General features: G+C 33.0%; 1 protein-coding gene across 1 annotated transcript; it reads right to left on the minus strand.

The window, feature by feature from the left end:
• Window positions 1-7497: 7497 nt before the first annotated feature.
• LOC129225301 (uncharacterized) lies at window positions 7498-18584 on the minus strand. Its single transcript, XM_054859894.1, has 3 exons — window positions 18514-18584; window positions 9936-10326; window positions 7498-8030 (listed from the first exon to the last, which is right to left on the minus strand). Exons 1-3 carry the CDS (start codon window positions 18514-18516, stop codon window positions 7720-7722), a joined length of 705 nt encoding a protein of 234 aa, XP_054715869.1. The 5' UTR covers window positions 18517-18584; the 3' UTR covers window positions 7498-7719.
• Window positions 18585-20272: the final 1688 nt, after the last annotated feature.

Consider the following 20272-nt stretch of genomic DNA (forward strand, 5'->3'; position numbering starts at 1 on the left):
GGTTGTTTCTATATATCGAAATTTCTATATATCGAATTTTTTTCCGGCAATTTGCTATTTCGATATATGGAGGTCCGACTGTAATTACCCTTAAAAAAACTACAATTAAGACAAAATAGTTAGTTTTTAGCACACAAGCGTCTAAATCTATGAGATTTTAAAAAATGTTCTGAAGATAAAATTTTGCATTTTCCCAGAAAATAATTATGAATTATCCACACACACAAAAAAAAAGAAGCAAATTTTGCGTCGTCTTCAACAGTTTGCATTGCAATAAACATCCAGTGCCGTTTTCAGAAACCTGAGCACTTAAATAAAAGTACTGTGTACTTCTATCTTAGGAATGACCAAATATGGCGCTTACGCCAAAAATTAAGAAATAATTTTTGAATTTGTAGCATGAAAACAATTTAAAAATAACAAATCTTCATGAAATTACAATTTAGTTGAAAAGTTTTTCGCACATTTGCGTCCAAGGCAATGAAGATAAGACTAATTTTTGGGAACAAAATTTTTCATTTCTCAAAAAAAAAAAAAAAAAAAAAAAAAAAAAAAAAAAAAACAACTTGCACATTTTATGTTACTTTCATTAGTTGCAGTTAAAGAAAACATTTAATTCTGCTTTGGTTTTAGAAACATAGGCTTTTAAGCATCGTGTCTACTTCCATCTTGTGAGGGACCAAAGATGGCGCCTACGTTTCACACGTTGTTAAAAAGACTTTCTGATCAAAAAAAAAAAAAACTTTCCTCGACCGACCCTCCTATCCTCAGGCTTGTGCTTCCGACTTCTCCCCTGTTGAGTTAGTGAATAATTCCTGTTCACCCAAGGATTTTTTTTCTTAGGAACTATTGAGGTGCAAAAATGACGAATGTGGAAGTTTTGTTTTGTTGTTGAAGTTTTTTTTTTTTTTTTTTTTGGGGGGGGGTGCCACTTTTTAATTACTAGCGTCATTTTAAGCCAAAATTTTAATTTTTTTTTCAGGAAACATCATTAAAAAGAAGATTAGATCTCATAGTACAAAATTCTGTGGGAAAAAATTGGAAAAAAATGTTTTTTTTTTTGGAGGGGGGGGGGAGGGAAAAATTGGAAAATTCCCGGACTTTTCCCTGACATTTTTAACTATGTCATTTTCCCTGACAATTCCACGTTTTCCCGATTTTCCCGGAGCGTACGAACCCTGGTACACGATACACGTACCATTGCCCTCCCCAATCCAATTTGAAAAAATTTAAAATGACAGGTCTGAAGTAAAGCTTGCAGCCAAAAAATTGAGCTAAAATTGAACGATGAAAATAATGTGTGTGAGTGGCAAGTTTGAGTTCGCTAGGAAGATTTAAACTGTTAAAAATTGAAGCTACTGCCGTTACCCATCTTCCTTCAAGTTTTATGAATTTTTTTCCAGAAAAAAAGAAATATGAACAACTAGTAAAATAACAAAAAAAAAAATCTTTTAATTGTTAGGAGAGTATTATTATATTTGAAAGAACAAAAATAATTATGTGTACAAAGAAGGCTTTAAACCTCTTTTGTACTTTTTTCTTTTATGGGGAATAACGGGCTGCGAAGTAGGGCTTAGCCCCCCCCCCCCCCTCCCACTCTGCCCGTGCAATAGAAAAAAATATGGTTTCTAATACAAATAGGAGTAGGCTATTTAGTGGTCCTGCCTTTTTAGAACGGACCGGGGGAAGGCTTGGTAATTACGCCTTATGTGGCCACTGTTGGAAAGCAATTTTGCTCTAGACGCCGGGCGAGTGTAAGTCAGTTCTCAAAGACAGGAATTTAGAAAACGAGTCTTTTCGAGTCGACAAAGAGCACTGCTGCCTCACCACTGATTTAAGGCTCCTATTTGAGGGGAGCTGACTTATCCGATATTTTGGTTCCAAAATTGTCGGGCGAAAAAAATAGTATTTGTACAAAAGCCTCAGTGCAGAAAATTGGTGCCCAAGCTTTAGATGTGTTGCCTGATTGATGTTTGATTATTTTATTCGGTAGATGAAGACGATTTAATTCATACAAATTAAAAAGAAATAAAGTGTGAAGATGAGATTTATTACAGTTAACATTTCCCGATACTTTTTTGTTGAATTTGTGAACTAAGTTATCTTTCTAGATTCACCTGAAGAAACATTTTGCTCAACTTATCATCAATTATTTTACGACCTAGCAACCAGCGAATTTTATAACATATTTGTAAATACTAGAAAGGAGGTTGGATCCAATTCTGTCTTGGAACCAAAATGTAGGATAAGTCAGCCTGCCCTGTTCAAGGGGCTCTACACCGACTCGGTTCTTAAATCGTCATTTGGTCGATCGTCAAGAAGCTGGAGTAAAACCCCTTATTCTATGTTGACAATGGACATTTTGAACTTGGCGAAACAAAATAATTAGAAATGGAGATTTTTTAAAAATATTTTTAAACCTTAAAACACTTTTAAAAAAATTAAAAAAAAAAAAAAAACCTTCAGTCGTCGAAAGTTTAACTTCTTAATTTGCCGATCTCTAATGCATTTATTGTATAAGCAGACATTAGACGAATCACCCAAACCCTTTCGAAGTCTCTATTATAAAACATAATCGGGAAAACACCTGCCAAAGAAAATAAGTGAACTAATTGGTTTTGCTGTTTCTCTGTTTGGGCGGTGCTCAACTATTTAACAGACTCTGCGGGTGTGAAGGTCGTTGTTAAAGACACGAGAGAAAGAGGGTATCGAAAGGTGGGCCCAAAATTAAGCTGTCCTCAATTTCAGAATTCTTAGAAAGGTATTTTTTGAAAGATATTTTTATTGCAACAGGGACCATGGGCGTGCACAAAAATTTTGGGGCTTGTCACAAATCCCTTTTAGCGGGTATTGTCATACGGGGGCCCCTTATACGGTCCCCCTCCAGTTTACAGCTAGGTGCTCGAATTTATTTCATCCCTCATTTTAAAAATCTCGGGCCCCCTTTAGGCTTGGGCCCGGGCCAACAGGTGTCCCTTCTCCCCCGCCCCACCCCGTGCACGCCCTTGTCAGGGACCCTTAACTCATAACGAGGTAAGTTCATGGCTTTTGCTTGATTCGAGTCGACTTGAATAGCTTTATTGGGGTGCATTTATAAATAGAGAAAATGTGGATCAAAGTTTCCTGAATGACTTGCGCGTGTTTAGAAAATTTAAAAAACAATGCTGTACTGAAATCAAATCAAAACGAGTGAGCTACAGTAAAATATAAATTTTGCTTATCAAAAAGATTTTATTGGCATCGGCCATCAACTGTTTTTTTTTTTTTTTGTTTGTTATTAATCTGTATGCATAGTTTACACCGCATTTGATTGATGTATCAATATTTTTATGAATAAATAAAATTGAAAAGAAATACACAAAATACAGTAAACAATTTTATTACAAAGCAATATCACAAGTAAAAAATCGTAACTCATAAACAAGGAAGCACTTTACTAAATAAACATTGAAAACTTAAACAAATTTTTAACACACAAAACAATTAAAAATAGAACATAAAATAATAATAATAAATAAAGAGCACTTGGAAGGCACTATAGCTTGCTGAGCGCTAAGCAAGGCCTTGACCTTGAGGCAAGATAAGGAATGCCTACTTCTTTTGCAATAGTTTCTATACACATGTTGGACTTCAACTGAATTTGGATAATATTAAAAATTAAATGTACATTAATTTATCATTTGCACATCACTTCTATTATGCATCTCTCTCAGTTGCACATTGATTATCAAGTCTTCACCAAAGAATCGAAAAAACAATGCTCTTGAACTATTGTTTTTGTCATTCCTTTCAAACATTGGCGCCCATATGCAAAATTCTAAGGGGGGGGGGGGGTTCAGATATTTTCAACATGGAAACCGATTTCAATACAGATTAAAGTTATCAAAATGTGACATTATTACAATTATTCATTACTGCTGAAGAAATGCTTTTCCATTTTTTGCAAAGGAAAAAGTACCAAAAGCAAGGAAGTTCTAATTTCTAAGGGGGGGGGGGAGCTGGAGCCCTCACTTACCCCTTATCATATGGGCGCCTTTGCTTTCAAAGTTTATCTTTGTTATAAGTCAGTAATTTTTTTTTCACCCGTGTGTGTATTCCCATTCTTTTTTTTTTTAATAAAAAATCCAGCATTTAAGTTAATTTCTGGATGTCTTTTCATCCATAAGCTAATTTCTTTTGCATTGAAAAAGGCGTTCCTTGTAACGCCGAAACACGTGTCTGCAGTAATCTGCTATTTGACGTTAAAAAAAAAGGTGATTAGGATGCGGTAGTAAAAGAGAAAGATTTTAAGCATGATATCCGCCAGCACATTCATTTCAGTGTTTTTTAAGTTCATCTACGTTGATGTTTTTCCTTAAGAAACGTAATTTTGAACCCCCATCTCCCACTCCCTTTTAAAAATAAAATCCGCTTAAGATAAATCTTGAATGAACGCAAACGATTTGTAACCATGGCAAGGAAAACTTTCCTCTTAATAAATCTTAAAACAACTATTTAGCTTATTTTCGTTGCCATGATTATCTGAAAACCACACATCAACTTTGGTCCCGTGAAGACAACAAGCAATTCGAGATTGCTCCATAAAAGAGAGACAGAGAGAGAAAGAAAGAAGAAACATTAGAAAATAAAAATCAAGAAATGATGCATCTTTATTCTAGTTTTATCTCACGTAATTGGAATATAAACGAAGTAGTCATTTGAAAATGATGTGAGAAAAAGAAAAAAAACCCTTGACTTTTGGTATGTTCAAAATTTTTTTCAAATATATTAATTTAATTTATGTCACTTTTTTCGGTTAAAACAGTTTTTTACATGCAAAATAACTTTTTTAAATGAAAGTGCTTTGTATTGTTTCACACATGTTTGCTTTTTTTTAACAGTTAGACATAACTACATCTAAAATAAGAGTGAGTTATATCTATGCATTGTTTTGATGGATCCTTTGTCTTGACGTATAAGTAAGAAAATTTCAATGATTAGGACATTGGCCCAAGAATTTCAGTCTCTTCTGACCCTTCTTGGTGCCCTGGAAGAACTTTTTTCTAGAATTATGACATCACAAAGGGTTTGTATACGATCACTGGAAGCATTCATGCTTGAATTATGAAAATAAAAAACTTTTTAAAAATGCACTAAAAAATACAGTAGAATCTCGCTTAGCCAAAGAAATCAAGACCGAAACTCCTTCGGTAAATAAAAAAAGAGGTACTCAAAAATGGCTGTAAGAAGAGATCAGAAATTTCAGCTCTGGCTTTAAACATGTTTGCATTTACAAAATGACAACGACATATGATACTTTAAAAAATTGACCAAAGGAGAGTTGGCGCATGTGACGTAGCGGTTTGAAGAGTTTATTTTGGCATTTTAGTGTAGATAGGAAATGACTGAATTAGGATTACTAAGCAGTAAGCTACTGTCCCTAAGTCAGGACTAAGGCAGAACTACATGCAATATACCAGACATCACTCCCCGAGGGTTCAAGTACCCGTCACCGAAGTGACTTACCCATGTACGGGGCTTCGAGCAATATACCAGACAGCCCGATTATCAAATCTAGAGACTGCAGTTTCGTTCTTATCGGAACTCATCAGTCTGGATTAGTGAATAACAGAGTTGGAGGCAGATGTCATCTAATAGAAGCTGAGAGTGCCAACAAACTGGTAGATAAAGTGAATTTATCTCACCAGAGAGTGTCCGCAGCATGGTGTGGTTGGAATGGGGTTGTTTCCAAAATTTTAAAAGTATTTTTTTCTGAAAGAACATGCTTAAAAACATACGATCTAACTCGGGGCCGGATTTGGGAATGTGGAGGCCCCGGGGCAACAGAGTGGAAGCCCCTAATCATTGTTCGAAAAGAGCATCATAGTTTCGAAAATATCCGATGTTTTGATATATATCCGAATATTTTGATATATACGAATATATCCGAATATTTTGATATATACGTATATATCCGATATTTTCGACCCGTGAAAGTTAGGATATTTTGTAAAAATTTTATTGTGGAAGCCCCTTTGTTGTGGAGGCCCCGGGGCAGTAGCCCTGCCTGCCCTCCCCTAAATCCGGCCCTGATCTAACTATTTTTTAAATAATTTGTTTAAGTTTAATATTTTTAAAAAATTACTTAAATCGGTGAGCTTTCATTGTTAACTTTCTTGCCGATGACATCACAAATGATGAAATGCCATTTTGTGTTGCCATTCACAGAGCAAACTATTTAATTCACATCTTTACTCACGCGTATTGGCAAAGATATGGTTGATAGCAAGCATAGAGCGCAATTTTAATTCGCTTCTTGATTATCATAACGTGGAAAGGCGGTACAAAGATGCGCCAAAGAGCATCATTTGTGATGTCATCAAGACCACACCTTGTTTGAAAAATCGGATAGTTAAAAAAAATTAATTAAAAAAATAACTGTTGGGAAAATGAAAGAATTTTCTGGGTTTCATGTTAGTATTTTTTTGCTTATTCAATAATTTCAGTGACTAAAAGTACTACTTTTGACTGAAGGAAACAACCCCAATGTGAATTGAAGGCAAAGCTTAGCTTTTCTTAAGGTGACTGAGCTTTTTCAAAATGAACAAATTGGACTTTTTTTTTTTTTTTTTTTGAAAATGAGCACATAAGAATTTGAGCATATAAAGAATATTGTTTTTTTTTTTTTTTTTTGTAAAACTTGCACTAAAGCAGTATTTTTGACTTTTGGCAGTAAATTTGCGTCTCCAAAAAAAAAAAGGAAAATTTTCATTTTTTTTAAAATTTTTATGGGGCAAAGTGAAAAATAAAATATTTTTCCAATGCAATATTTTCTTTTGGAATTTTTAAAATATTATTGATCAAATGAATAAGTAAATAAAAAGCTGAATGAATAAACCAAAAGAAACTAAAGCAATAAACAAATAATTAAATAAATTAATTAATGAGAAAATATAAATGAGTGAGTGAAAGAGTGAATGGAGAAAATTAGTGAATGAATGTGTAAATAAGTGAATTACTAAATGAAAGAATACAAATCAATTAATTAATAAATGAATATGTAAGCGATTTAGTAAATGATTGAGTGATTAAACAAAATAAACTTCCACTTTACCCCGCAAGTACTTTACTAATTGTACAAAATATTTAAAATACTAATAAGCTTAATATTAACTTAATAAACACTGCACCAAATATTAGAAGGTCTCAATATTTACAGTATTAATAACAAGAACTTTATCATTTTATAATAACAAAAATAATCTTTGACTTAATTACAAAATATTACAATCTGGGTATAAATTTTTGAAAATTGCCTGTATTATCATGTACTTTAAACTTTGGCAGTATTTTTTCCTGACTGGATTATAACTACATATGCTACTACCTAGTTAAAATATTATCAGATAGGTGGTGCTTAAAAGCAGAGTACACATTTCACCGTTTCACTTTGCCCCACAATCCAATACTTTAATTTGATACAAATTAATCATTCAGAAGCATGTTTCAAACAGATGCTTTATGTACAATAATCTACTAGCTCACAAAATCTTAACTTGTTACATACAAAAATACCTGTTGTTGTAATGTAATAATTTTTTGTTACAAGTTAATGAGACCACAAATAATTTTGAATTCTGCTTACATACATCCTCTGTTTTAAAGACATGCATAGACACATACAAGTCATAGAAAATATTTTTCACTTAGAGGAAATTAATTTAAGTAATGAAAGTTTGGTTATGAAGCATAACCAATAATAGGTTCCATCAAATGCACACCAATGCCTTTTCTTTTGCACAGCCTTGCTTCCAAAGCTTTTTTCAACATTTCGAGATTTATATTACCTCTATTATTGTCACACCAAAGTTTTAGCATTTTGCGAGCTTGTTGAACGAAGTCATTAGGATAGGTCCTCCTTATAATATCAACTTGAAATTCCTTAACTTTTAGTTCACTAGCTAACTCTCTCCATGCAGATCCTATCCTGAAAGAAACATTTTCAATTGCTTCTTCCAAAGTTAGCTGCTCTTCATTTTTTGTTTCCAGATCTGCAAAAAAAAAAAAAAAAGTGATTTATCGATTTATTATCGGGTGTATGTCATTTAACGACGATTTTAATTTCAAAAAAAAAAAAATTTAATTTGAATTTTGACATCTTGAACTCGAATTATGTTTTTCGCAATCACGTGTTTTTTTTGCTTGTGTACAGGCGTGTGTGTGTGTGAGTGTGTGTGTAGGTGTGTGTTTGTGTCTGTGTGCAGGTGTGTGTGTGGGTTTGTGTGTGTATAGGTGTGTGTTTGTGTGCAGGCGTGTGTGTGTGTGTAGGCGTGTGTTTGCGTCTGTGTGCAGGCATGAGCGTGTGGGTATGTGTGTATGTGGGTGGGTGGGTGTGTGTAGGCATGCGTGTGTGTATGTGTGTGTGTAGGATATGGACGCAACCTGGAGACGGTTTTCGCTAGAGGAGCAGCATTGTGAGGCCGGTCGACGCGACGGTGGTGCTGGCAGAGGGAGGTGGTGGGAAAATAAAATGATAGCATGCCAAAAACAGTCAAATGAGAACAATAAGCAATCGCGATTGCTCAAAAAAAACCTTTAAAACATAGTGCACAAAATACTAGTATGTAAAAAACTAAAAAGAGAAGTATAAGGTTAATTTTATTTGCTTAAAGGGAGGGAAGGGGGTTATGACCTCCCCCCCCCTTCTTTCAGATTTCCCTCTGGATCTGTGCTTCTTTTCACTACACTAATATCCGAAAAAGCCTGTATTAGTGGATTGCTTGTTCAAGGTTGTTTCAAGAATATTTCTGTATCAATCACCTTTTCCAAACTATAAGGCACAATAATATCCCCACATCAATTTCAAAGTCCTTTTGTATTCCAGTTAGTCATTTAAAGATGTGGGAAGGTCCATTACACTGATTTAAGTTAGACGGTTGATGTCTGTGCTAAGATAAACTTGAAAATTGCTTTTATTAATTTTTCAAAAATGTATTTGAATTTTTATTTGTTCAAAATATTTGCAAAAGTTGCCTAGTGTTATTAGATTATCTGGGGGAATCATTTGATTAAACAGAGTTCTTAAACAATATGTCAATAGGAAATATAATATTCCAGATAGTTTTATTCTTCAGCAGGCATTGTTTATCCATTATCCCAGTGCTTCTCAACCTTTTTTACTTTACGGCAAACTTAATAGTTGGCTCGATTCTTAAGGCACACTGAACCAAATTTCACACGCCACTGATGTTTGATTTTATTCTAGAGCTTTAGGTAAGCCCCGGATTACGGTTTTCTAATAAAAAAAATTCTTGCAGCTCTCTCAAAGCTTGTAAAACTTTGTACAAACTTTATCTTATGTAGAAAATTCGAAGCTTTCAAATGATCTAAAATTTTTAAAAAATGTGCAGGAATTATTTCTCCACCCATAATATCAAATTTAGGTGAAAAATGAGCTTAAAATTGTCATGAGAAAAGAACAAAATTGAATTCTCGAAAAAAATGCTTCTTGGTACACATTTTCATACTGCAAACTAATTTTCTACCAAATTTCAAGAAAATTGGCTAAAACAGTTAGGTCTTTTAAGTGTCTCAGATACCTAGACATATATTCAAACTTTCTGCTTTATTATTAGTAGAGATAACAGATGCAACGCTCAACGAGAATGAACTAAAGATGCAAATGCATATTACGCAGCTTCCATGTACAAGCAAGCAAACCAAATTCCAGGCATGTGCTTCATGGGTTCAAATACACCTTTCTTCAAAGCATGAAAGTGTTTGCTTATGAATAAAAATATATCTATACAAAAATATTTTTATAGATATTTTTTATCCCTAAAAATTACTGAAAACGCAATAAAGAAATGTAAGAACTGAAAAGTTTTAGATTAAGACTTTTTTAATTTTAAAAATTATTTGGAATTTGCATTTTAATTTAAATAAAAGTTGATTACCTTTACAATTGTTGTTGTAGCCATTGCAGTCTTCAAACTTTTGATTTTCAGGAGGAACATGGTATGTGCACTGAAAGTCGTATTTCGTATTACAAATATCACATTTTGTGGACGTATCATTCAGTTTTTTGTATGTCCGTACATCATGTTGAATTTTTGAGTTTTTTAACAACTCTCCCAAAACGTACAATGCAGCTACATTTTGAGGATTTATTATGTCCCTCTTTTCCAGAAGGCTCAAAAAGTCTTGAACTGTGGTCACTTTGCTCACTGCACGGCTTGACAGAATACAAGCAGAAAAATGTTTTTTAATGTCAATCAAGTCTGTGCTTTTACAATTTAAAACTATTTGTTTTAAAAGATTCTTGTACTGCAGATTGATTTCCATGACCTATAAATTAATAGTGAACATGATTAGTAATATTGAAATGATAGTATATCTAAGTTTCTTATAAACAAACAAAAAACTGTTTTTATGAAGAAAAATTGCAAAATACAGTAACTTCAATGGTTCAATAAAAAAAAAATATATATATATTTTTGATGTTAGACCAATTGAAAAATATAACTATCAATCCAAAATAATAAAAAAAATTTCAAACATTGCTTCATACTTGAATTGAATTTTGAAAATGCTTATTATTTTATTCTAGTATGTATTATATTATTTTATTACGTATTTTCCTATTTAATCATATATCCACTGCACTCCCAAGGGCCAATCCCTACACTTGTACCAGTCCTGACAATTTAAAGGAAAGCCATATACATGGTAAACTGAAGAGCTTCCTATAATAGTCTAGTAACCATATACATCGAAACTTGAGTCAAATCTGGTAGTTCTGATTTTTTGCTGAGTTGTCTATAATATTTGTCTATTAAATAATCCAAGTTTGTGACTTCAAGCGCCAAAAGCAACCTAGTTAAAAGGCAGGTTCCCCCCCTCTCACTTTTCATACATTCATTTCTACATCTGCTATATCATGGAAGCCTTTTTTGTTTTTCTATGAGATGTAAAAATAAAAAGTGAAAAGGTTAGAACATATAAGGTTGATGTTAGAACATTAGAACATCAGGTTAGAATATGAATAGTCAAATAAAATGCACAATAGGATTTAATATACATCCATTAAGTTAATTTTTCAATCAGTTATTCAGTTGAGTTGTTCAATGTAATTATTAAGTTAATTTAGCCCTCTTGAGGTATGTCCGTATCTGCCTTGTCATATTCTTATCAAGGGTTGGTGATCTATCCTCATTATTTTTTTTTTCTCCATGTGATGACCGGAACAGAACAATCCCAACATAGTTCATGCGTGTGGTAAAAGGTGGCTAAAATAGATACCCAATCTAAAGTGTGAGGCACCATGCTGATAGATGGATGGCTTCTGAGTTGTATGATGTCTAAACGGTCTTCTCGAGGAACCGGACGAAACCTTGTTCTAATTAGCCTTGCATTCATACAGGGTGGTCGTGCGTGTGTTGACATTTTACTACCTCCCAGTTCCCAGTTCCTATGGAGCTGGTTACTGGCTTGAAGGAGAGGACCAGCAACCTTGCTGCTGGAGGAGGTAAGGGTGAAAGTCTGCAACTCACCGACTGAGAGGGTGAAAGTCTGCAATCCATCGACTGAGGGGGTGAAGGTGGATGTCTGCAACCCCACTCTGCAGTAGGGAGGCAGGGAGTACTACTCATTTGTGCACTAAAATGCAACAGGCACTGCCGCAGGCAGGAGAAGAGGCTGGTATGGGAGGCGAAAGCCACTGGGCCAACCATTTCTGAGAAGGTAGGACAAACCAAACATCTTCAGTTGGAGATTTTAACCCCTCCCCCTGCACAAACTGCTGTATCTTAACGAGTAAGGACAAGTCAGCCACAGTTCTATGTATGCTCAAGCAGTGAGTGTGTTTAAGATGGCTGTTGTGAGAGTAACCATTACGTCGGAGATGTTATCTCGCGATGACATTGAGCATATTCAGCTTGTCATTCTAAGGAGGACAGACCTGATTCTCTCTAGGGATTACATGCCAAAAATACAAAAGGCTTCTTAAAAAATAGTAATGAGAAGGCTTTTGGTCTTCTTACTGGTATTAACACCTTAAAGAGCGGCACTGTGCTATAATGGGTATTAATAATGATTCAATTTGCAGAGGTTACCTCTTTAAAGAGGGAAATATTATTCACACCCTGTGTGATTGTGAAGTGGCTTGGCTATAGGTTTGAACATGTTGATCATCATTTGCTTGAACCATGAGAGATTCATGATATTCCTATTGGGGGGTTGCTGAATTTTTCTTCAGCTCCTGGTCTGTTTTAAGACTTCTGTTTGGGGACTATAACCCTTGATAAGGATATGCCAACACGATATGACGAGGCAGATATGGACGAACCACAACTGGTGCCATCAAAAAGATCAAAATTAACTTAAGAATTTCATTGAATAACTCAACTGAATAACTGATTGAAAAATTTACTTAACCGATGTGTCTATTAGATTTTGTTGAGCACTTTATTTGAATATAAATAATAGAGCTTAGCCTTAAACATCATATTTGCAATCTTTTCCTTTTTTATTTTAACATCCCATATTACAACATAAAAGGCTTCCATAATATAGCAGATGTAGAAATGAATGTCTGAAAAATGAGAGGGGGAGGAACCTGCTTAGAGGCGCTTAGAAGGCAGGAGAGGTTCTAAAGAAACGGGGACAAAACTGATTTAAAATCACTAAATATTGCAAAAAGTTACCATTTTCAAAAAAAAAAGAGAGGCTATATCTCGAAAACTATTGGGTCTAAAAAATGGGTTTGGATTTGTATTGCAGCAAATTTAGTCTACATTAAAAACGTTAACTAAAGATAGTACAGAAAACTAGTCGATAAGGGTTAAAATCACCAAACACTACAGAAAAGGCCAAAATTTCAAGTTTTTTCAATTTTCAACTAGGTTGCGTTCGGGGCTCGAGGTCACAAACTTCGATTTTTTGTTTGACCAATATCATAAACAAATCAGCAAAAAATCAGAACTACCAGATTTGACGCAAGTTACTGCTCCCCCCCCCCTCTTCAGGCGACAAGGTTACTGGACTACAATGGCTGCAACTGCTAGACTGCTACTACTTTACTAAATTTATAAATGGTAAAGCCCTCAATAGGCCAGTGCCAATGCCTTTGAAAGTGGTAAAAAGTTTTTTAAAAAAAAAGAACAAGATGAAACCTATTAGAAATGTAAGAAAATGCAATAAAATTAATACGAAAAATAATTTACGGGCCACATGAGGTCGGGAAGAAGGGGGTGTTTAAGGGTTGAAAGAGTTACGATTTCCGGCAAAACTACGATTTTTATCAAAACAAATTAAATAACAAAGTTGTTGGTAATAAAAAGATCTACAACTTTTGTGTTTGCACTTTTTTTATGAAACCTCAAAATTTATGCGAAAAAATTCAAAAAAACGATCTTTTGGTTTTTATTTTTACCTCCCACAAAAAAGCATTTTTTTTTCATGAAACTTAATAAAAAGTTACCTTTTTATGTCTCAAATACACTGTAATTTTTTTTATTTGAAATGGTTTTTTTCAGGGTTGGGTTTATTGCCAGGACAGTGGAAAAAACCATGGCAAAAATGGAAAAAACCGGCAAAAATGGAAAAAACGGCAAAAACCTAATTGCAAATAAAGTAGCATTATATTGTTATTTAAGAAATAGTGACAATATAATATAAATAATGCACTTTAATATTTTAACTATGTCTCACCATGTTACTTCTAATTTATAAGGTGAAAAATAAATAAAAAAGAAACGTTGGGATTGCAAAACTTAAGATTTTAAATGTTCGCTAAAACAATTTTTTCAGAATGAGCCAATTCCTTCAATGCTAAAACAAAGAATGTTTACTTAAGCTTAGTAAATTAATAAAAAGATTGAATTCTAATTATATATATATATATATATATATATATATATATATATATATATATATATATATATATATATATATATATATATATATATATATATACACACACACATATATTTAATTAATCACTTTTTTTTCATCCCACTAAGATTTTTAAGCTATTTAATTAATAGCAGAATATTTACTTGAATATAGAAAAATATCAATTTTTCCTCACTAAAGAAATAATGCATTTACATGCAGTACAGTATCTAAAAATTTCTGCACACTAGTCGTAACTCTTCAAATGTGTCCTGCAAGTTCTGCTGCAATAGAGAGATATTTCTCAAATTTTCCTTTTATACAATCAAAAATACGAAACCGTTTGTCAGTTGCTTCTCTCACGAAACTAGTTTATTGCTATGCCATGCTTAAACAACAAATAGGTTTTAATGAAGATGGATGATTTACTATGATGATTTAAGTGATATTTCAATCTAAAGAAATGTGTATTTTGCTTTTTAATTACTTTTATTTCTTTTATTTTATAGTTGTATCTTGATTAAGTATACTTTATATAGATATTTAGTATTCTGTAAAAAATACTATAATAAACAAGCTAATTATATTTTCATTGTAAGTTAATTATTTGTCTTAGATGTTACAAACTGAAATTTTATGTTAATGTTTAAAAATTTAGAAGTAAAAATGCTCCATAACTTTAAAAGTAAGTTAAACCTTAATCCTTTTTTTTAAACTATAGAAATAATTAATTTAAAATTTTATCAAAATCTTTTCATGCATTTACTTTTATATAAAAGGAAAAAAACTCCGTAAGTTGTTAACACAAAATCTATTTTTGCCACTTTGGCAAAAACTGGCAAAAACCTATTTTTGCCAGGCGGTAAAAACCGTGGTTTTTTCCGCCCCCTGCAAAAACTTGCCAACCCTGTTTTTTTTTCTTCTTTTTTTGATTAAGTATTATAAAAATCATAATATAATTTTCAATCAAAAAATTTCAAATCAAAATATATGATTTAAAAAAAAGATCAGTACGAGTTTTTTTGTTGGAATCTCTACTTTCTGATGGTGTAAAAAAATATATACAATACTATGGATAAATTTCACAGAAAATGAAAAAAAAAAAAAAAAAAACGAAAAACTCGTATTTGAAAAAAAAAAAAATCATTATTACATAAAATTCTAAGCTATCTATTAAAATTTACTTTAATTACTCAAAAAATGTAAGTTTCCATGTTAAATTGCTAAATTAAAAAATTGAAAATCCATGATACATAGAGATTGCAAAAAACATGCGAATATAGTTACAAAAAGTCGACATACCAGCAGTGTGATAATGCGCTTTTACTGCGACGAAATGGGGCACATTGCTCAAACGAGCTAAAAATATTTTATCCAAATCATTCTAAGTGTTCTGTTTGACACAGAACAGAGATTGGTAGAATTACATGAGATTGGAAATTAAATGCAGCAGCGTTTTTGTTTATTTCTTTTCTTAAATTTGATTTTCCCTGTCTTGAAGTACGAAACATTAGCCTGCAGTCTCATCATAATATTGATTTTGACAAGTTCTATGAATACAAGCTGATGTTAAATTCTAAACTTTTTTGTATTTATGGTCAACTCTTTTCTTGCGAAACCCTACTAAGCTATTTAAAGCTGTTTTTTTAAATATTATTTCATATTCATGCACTTGCTTCTCATCTGTCTTATTGCTGCACATTATGCAAAGATTCATGAATAATGATAATCTGAAAAGACAAAATCACTTTAATTGTATTTGTACATATTTATTATAAGTAAAATTAAATTTGTTTGTGCAAACGAAACAAAATTATATTTTTTTTAAGGTTGTACTAAAATATTTCAAATCTATTTATGATTAAATATCTATATTGTACAATTGTTATGTAAATCATTTTTTCATTCAATTTTACTGATTAAACTTTATAATTAAAAAATGTAGCATGAATAAAATATCAGCTCTTGACATATTCAATGTTTGGATACATTAAAAAGAAAAGTATGAAATAAATTTTTGATTAAAAAACAACCTTTTATCTGGATCATTCATTTTTTTTTAGGTTATGTTACATTAAGCATGCTATTTATGAAAGAAAATAATACTAATTTTTATTTTATGGCTGACTGAATCCAATTAAAATATGTAGTATTTATTCTACTACATAGATTCCTTAAGTTTATAAGTTGCAGTAAAAGCGCATTGTCATATCTACTGTTTGTATGTCAACTTTTTGTAACTATTTTTATATGCTTTTTTTCTTGCAATCTCTATGTTTCATGGATTTTCCATTTTTTAATTTAGCAATTTAACATGGAAACATACACATTTTGAGTAATTAAAGTGCAAATTTTAATAAATAGCTTAAAATTTTACATAATGAATTTTTCTTTTTCAAATTAGATTTTTCTTTTTTTTCATTTTCCACCAAATTTTTCCATAGTATTGGGTACACTTTTTTATACCATCAAAAAGTAGAGATTCCAACAAAAAAAAAAAAAAAAAAAAAAACTCGCACAGACTTTTAAAAAAAGTCAGATACTTTGACGTGAGATTTTCGATTGAAAATTATGACTTTTTTAATAATCAATCAAAAAAAGAAGGAAAAATAAACATTTTGAATAAAAAAAAAATACAGTGTATTTGCGACATAAAAAGCGGATTTCTCACAAAGTTTCGGGGAAAAAAAGTGTTTTTTTTTTTTTGTGTGGGAGATAGAATTGAAAAACCAAAAAGTTGTTTTTCTGAATTTTTCGCATAAATTTTGAGATTATATAAAAAAGCTCAAATACAAAAGTTGTAGATCTTTTCATTACCAACAACTTTGACACTTAATTTCTTTTGATAGAACTCATACTTTTGCCGGAAATCGTAATAATCCGTTTTCAACCTTTAAACACCCCCCTCCTTCCTGAGCTCAGATCGCCTGTAAATTATTTTTCCTATTAATTTTATTATATTTTCCTACTTTTATAATAGGTTTCATCCTGTTAAATTTTTTTGGTCTCAAACCTTATTGGCACTGTACCATGGGTGCCATGCAAAATTGTAAGAGGGGCTCAGATATTTTAACCATGGTTTAGCCGGATATTTTTCCCATGGAAGCAGATTTCCGGACAGATTAGTCATTAAAATTTGACATTATTAATAATTTATTCATTAATTGCTGGGAAAGAAATATTTTTACATTTTTGCAAAGAAAAAAGTACTAAAAGCAAGGAAGTTCTAATTTCTAGGGGGGGTTTGAGACTCCCCCCTTGCCCCTTTTATGGGCAAGTTTGTACTGGACTACAATGACAAGGAAGCTGGTCAAGTTGCTTTAGTGGAGCCTGGACGGGCCTGGGATAGCCTTCTATTGGGTCATAGTCCATCGTCCTCCCTTGATGACGAGGGGGGTGGACGAGAAACTCTCCTTTGAACATGGAGGCTGGATGGGTTTAGGGTAGCCTTTAATTGGGGCCTGTCACCCACCCTTGATGATGAGAAGGTCAGACGGCCCTGGGTGGCCTTCTACTGGGTCGTTCCCTGCCCATGACGACAAGGGGGCTGGACAAGTTGCTCTCTTCTATGCGTGGATGCCGGAAGGGCCCGGGGCGGCCTTCTACAGGGTTGAAGCCTATCTTCCTCCCTCGATGACGAGGAGACAAGGCAGGTCCACGGTGGCCTTTCCACTGGGTCGAAGCCCAGTGCTTGACCTCGATAACTAGGGAATTAGACGGGCAGGGACTGGCCTTCTACTGGGTCATAGCCCTCGATGACGAGTTGCTCTCCTCCAGAAGTGGAGGGTGGACAGGTCCAGGGAGGCTTTCTACTGAGTTGTAGCTCATCGTCCACCCTCGATGAGGAGTTGCTCTCCTTTGGACGTGGAGGCTGCATGGGGTTCGGTTGGCCTTTTATAGGTGCGGAGCCTGTCATATAAAATATATTATGGATAAAGGCCAACTAATAAGAAAATAACTGCCATTGGCAACTAGCTGTTTACTACTACAGCACACTGCAAGTATCTTCTAGTGGTTATATGGTACACAAGGGGTTTAATGGCTAGTTTTTAGTGCAATAGTGCTGCCTTTTAGCCAAAATACATGCTTATTGGTTCTCAAAGAAAGAGAACATTTTTAAAAGGCTTTGAAACTAACTGGTTACTATGAGAAACTCATCATACTCTGTGGAACGAAAATTATCTTGAAGAAAGAAACTTTCCCCATCAATCATTTTTCCACTTATGATTAGAATATTTTGACTGTTTTTATCTTGATATCAGTTTAAGACGTTAGAATCTATTATTACGTTGAATAAAAGAGATTTTGAAATCAGTAAAAAAAGGAATTGTACTTTCTTAGTGAAATTACAAAACAGCTGAAGAATAAAAAGTACTCGAAACCTCACCAGCAAGGACCTACATGTACCTTTTACATTTTCTTGGAAAAATAGCACAGAAAGATGAAGTGTCATCAAGAAATGCTATGGCAGAAAGTTGTATTATGCAGTAATTTGTGAACATTTACAAATAGAAAGTTCAGACAAAATTTAAAAACGCAATATTGTATAAACTAAGAACTTTTAATTTGATTTTAGATTAAAGTTTCCCCTGAAAAAGCAATTTATACAGATGAAAATAATTAAAAATAGCAGCATCATACCATCTTAGATAATTCACGATTGCATCAGGACATAAATTAAAATAAAAAAGAAAAAATTGAAAATGAAACATAAACAATGTACCTCATGTTGCCACTTTGTTCAGTAAAAGTTCTTTCCTTCGCATATAGCTGTTACCGTAAAATAATTAAATCGGTATGAAGAAATTTGTAATACTATTTGTACTAATATTCTATGATTTGAGACGTATACGATTTAAGAAATCGAATATCAACCAATTAAGCGCAGATTCGCTTCAACGCACTCGCCAGTTAACTGTACCCTTGCTGTAATTTGCATTTTGTTTTGTTTATCTTTTTTGCACATGGCTGTCGTGCTGTCGAATGTGATACCGTAACTTCCTTTTTCTTTGCTTCCTTGCTAATGTGTTATTTAATACACAAAAATATTCAAAAGTTATACAATCGAGTCATTAAAGTTTCTTTCTAAAGATAAAATGGTAAACTTTTAGTTAAATGACATCCAATAAACTGTCACTAGTAATTTTTCTCATTAAATTGTATGACTAAATTATTACACATTTCAGTTGTGAAGAATAATTTTAATAGCTTAATATTGGAGCATGTGGACATTAACTTTTTACTGCTCTCTAGTACTTTTATAAACCTAGTAGTTGCAGTAATAATCTTGTTTTTTTTTTTATTTTGAATTATTTTTTTTTTGGCAGAGCTGGCATAATTTAATATTTATTATTATTGAATCCTGGTATACCACACCTTGATAAACAACAGGATTTACTTCTGCATTCCATTCCAACCTCTTCATGTTTTGACCCTTAACAGGGGAGATGCGGACTTACATACTCCTCAAAAGTTCATCCGATCACCCCTATTTCATTTTCCGTCCGATTGAATGGTTTTTCCCAATACCTTTTTGTTTTGTGACCTTGAGCACCCCCTTGCTTATCAGTGTGCAGAGAAAAGTATCTTTAAGCTAATGCATCTGGTTTAAATTTCATTCTCTAGAAGCGGTCTCTGAGACTGCACCTCCCCTTCAGTGTTGCAGTTTTCGGCAGTAGTTAACATAGCTCTTAACGTTAGACCCGCGGATATAGGTTCATATATCCGTGTTATTCGGAAGAGATGCAAAATATTCTAAATGAGGTTGGGATGGTTTGAAATGTTCACAAATGTTATGCAATGATATTTTAGGGACAATGAAGGCTGAATTATTCCTTGAAATACGACGCAAAATACTAATAGTTAAAAGGCTGTCAAAAATTTCCCGTGACATGATGTAATCAATTTTCTGGTGCTGAAATGTTCTGTATATATTAAAGAACTAAAATGAAGACCTTAATAAATAATAGCTTCATTCTTATTACGAGTAGATAGTTATTTACTGCAACATATGATTTTCAAGAAAAATTTTAAGACTCTAGCAAAATTTTCTTGGAAAAGCTGTATTTCGATTCAAAATTCAAAAATATTTTTTTCCCATGCTAATAAAAGTTTAAAGAATATCTAAGAAAAATTACAGGAACGTATCTTAACAAGGGCGCCCATATAGGGGGGAAGGGGGCTCGAGCCCCCCCCCCCATTTGAAATGAGGACTTCCTTGCTTTTAGTACTTCTTTTTTGCAAAAATGTAAAAACATTTCTCCAGCCACTAATGAATAAGTTATTAAAAATGTCAAATTTTAATGACTCTAATCTGTCCTGAAATCAGTTTCCACAGGGAAAATATCCAGCTAAACCACAGGAAAAATATTTGAGCCCCCCCCCCCTTGCAACTTTGCAT

The sequence above is a fragment of the Uloborus diversus genome, chromosome 1 (genome assembly GCF_026930045.1).
Source record: "Uloborus diversus isolate 005 chromosome 1, Udiv.v.3.1, whole genome shotgun sequence".
Classification (NCBI taxonomy): Eukaryota; Metazoa; Arthropoda; class Arachnida; order Araneae; family Uloboridae; genus Uloborus; species Uloborus diversus.

Coding starts and splice junctions, on each gene's coding strand:
- LOC129225301 (XM_054859894.1), bottom strand. Junction 8,031..9,935: donor CTACAACAACAATTGTAAAG/GTAATCAACTTT, acceptor TTTTTTTTGCAG/ATCTGGAAACAAAAAATGAA.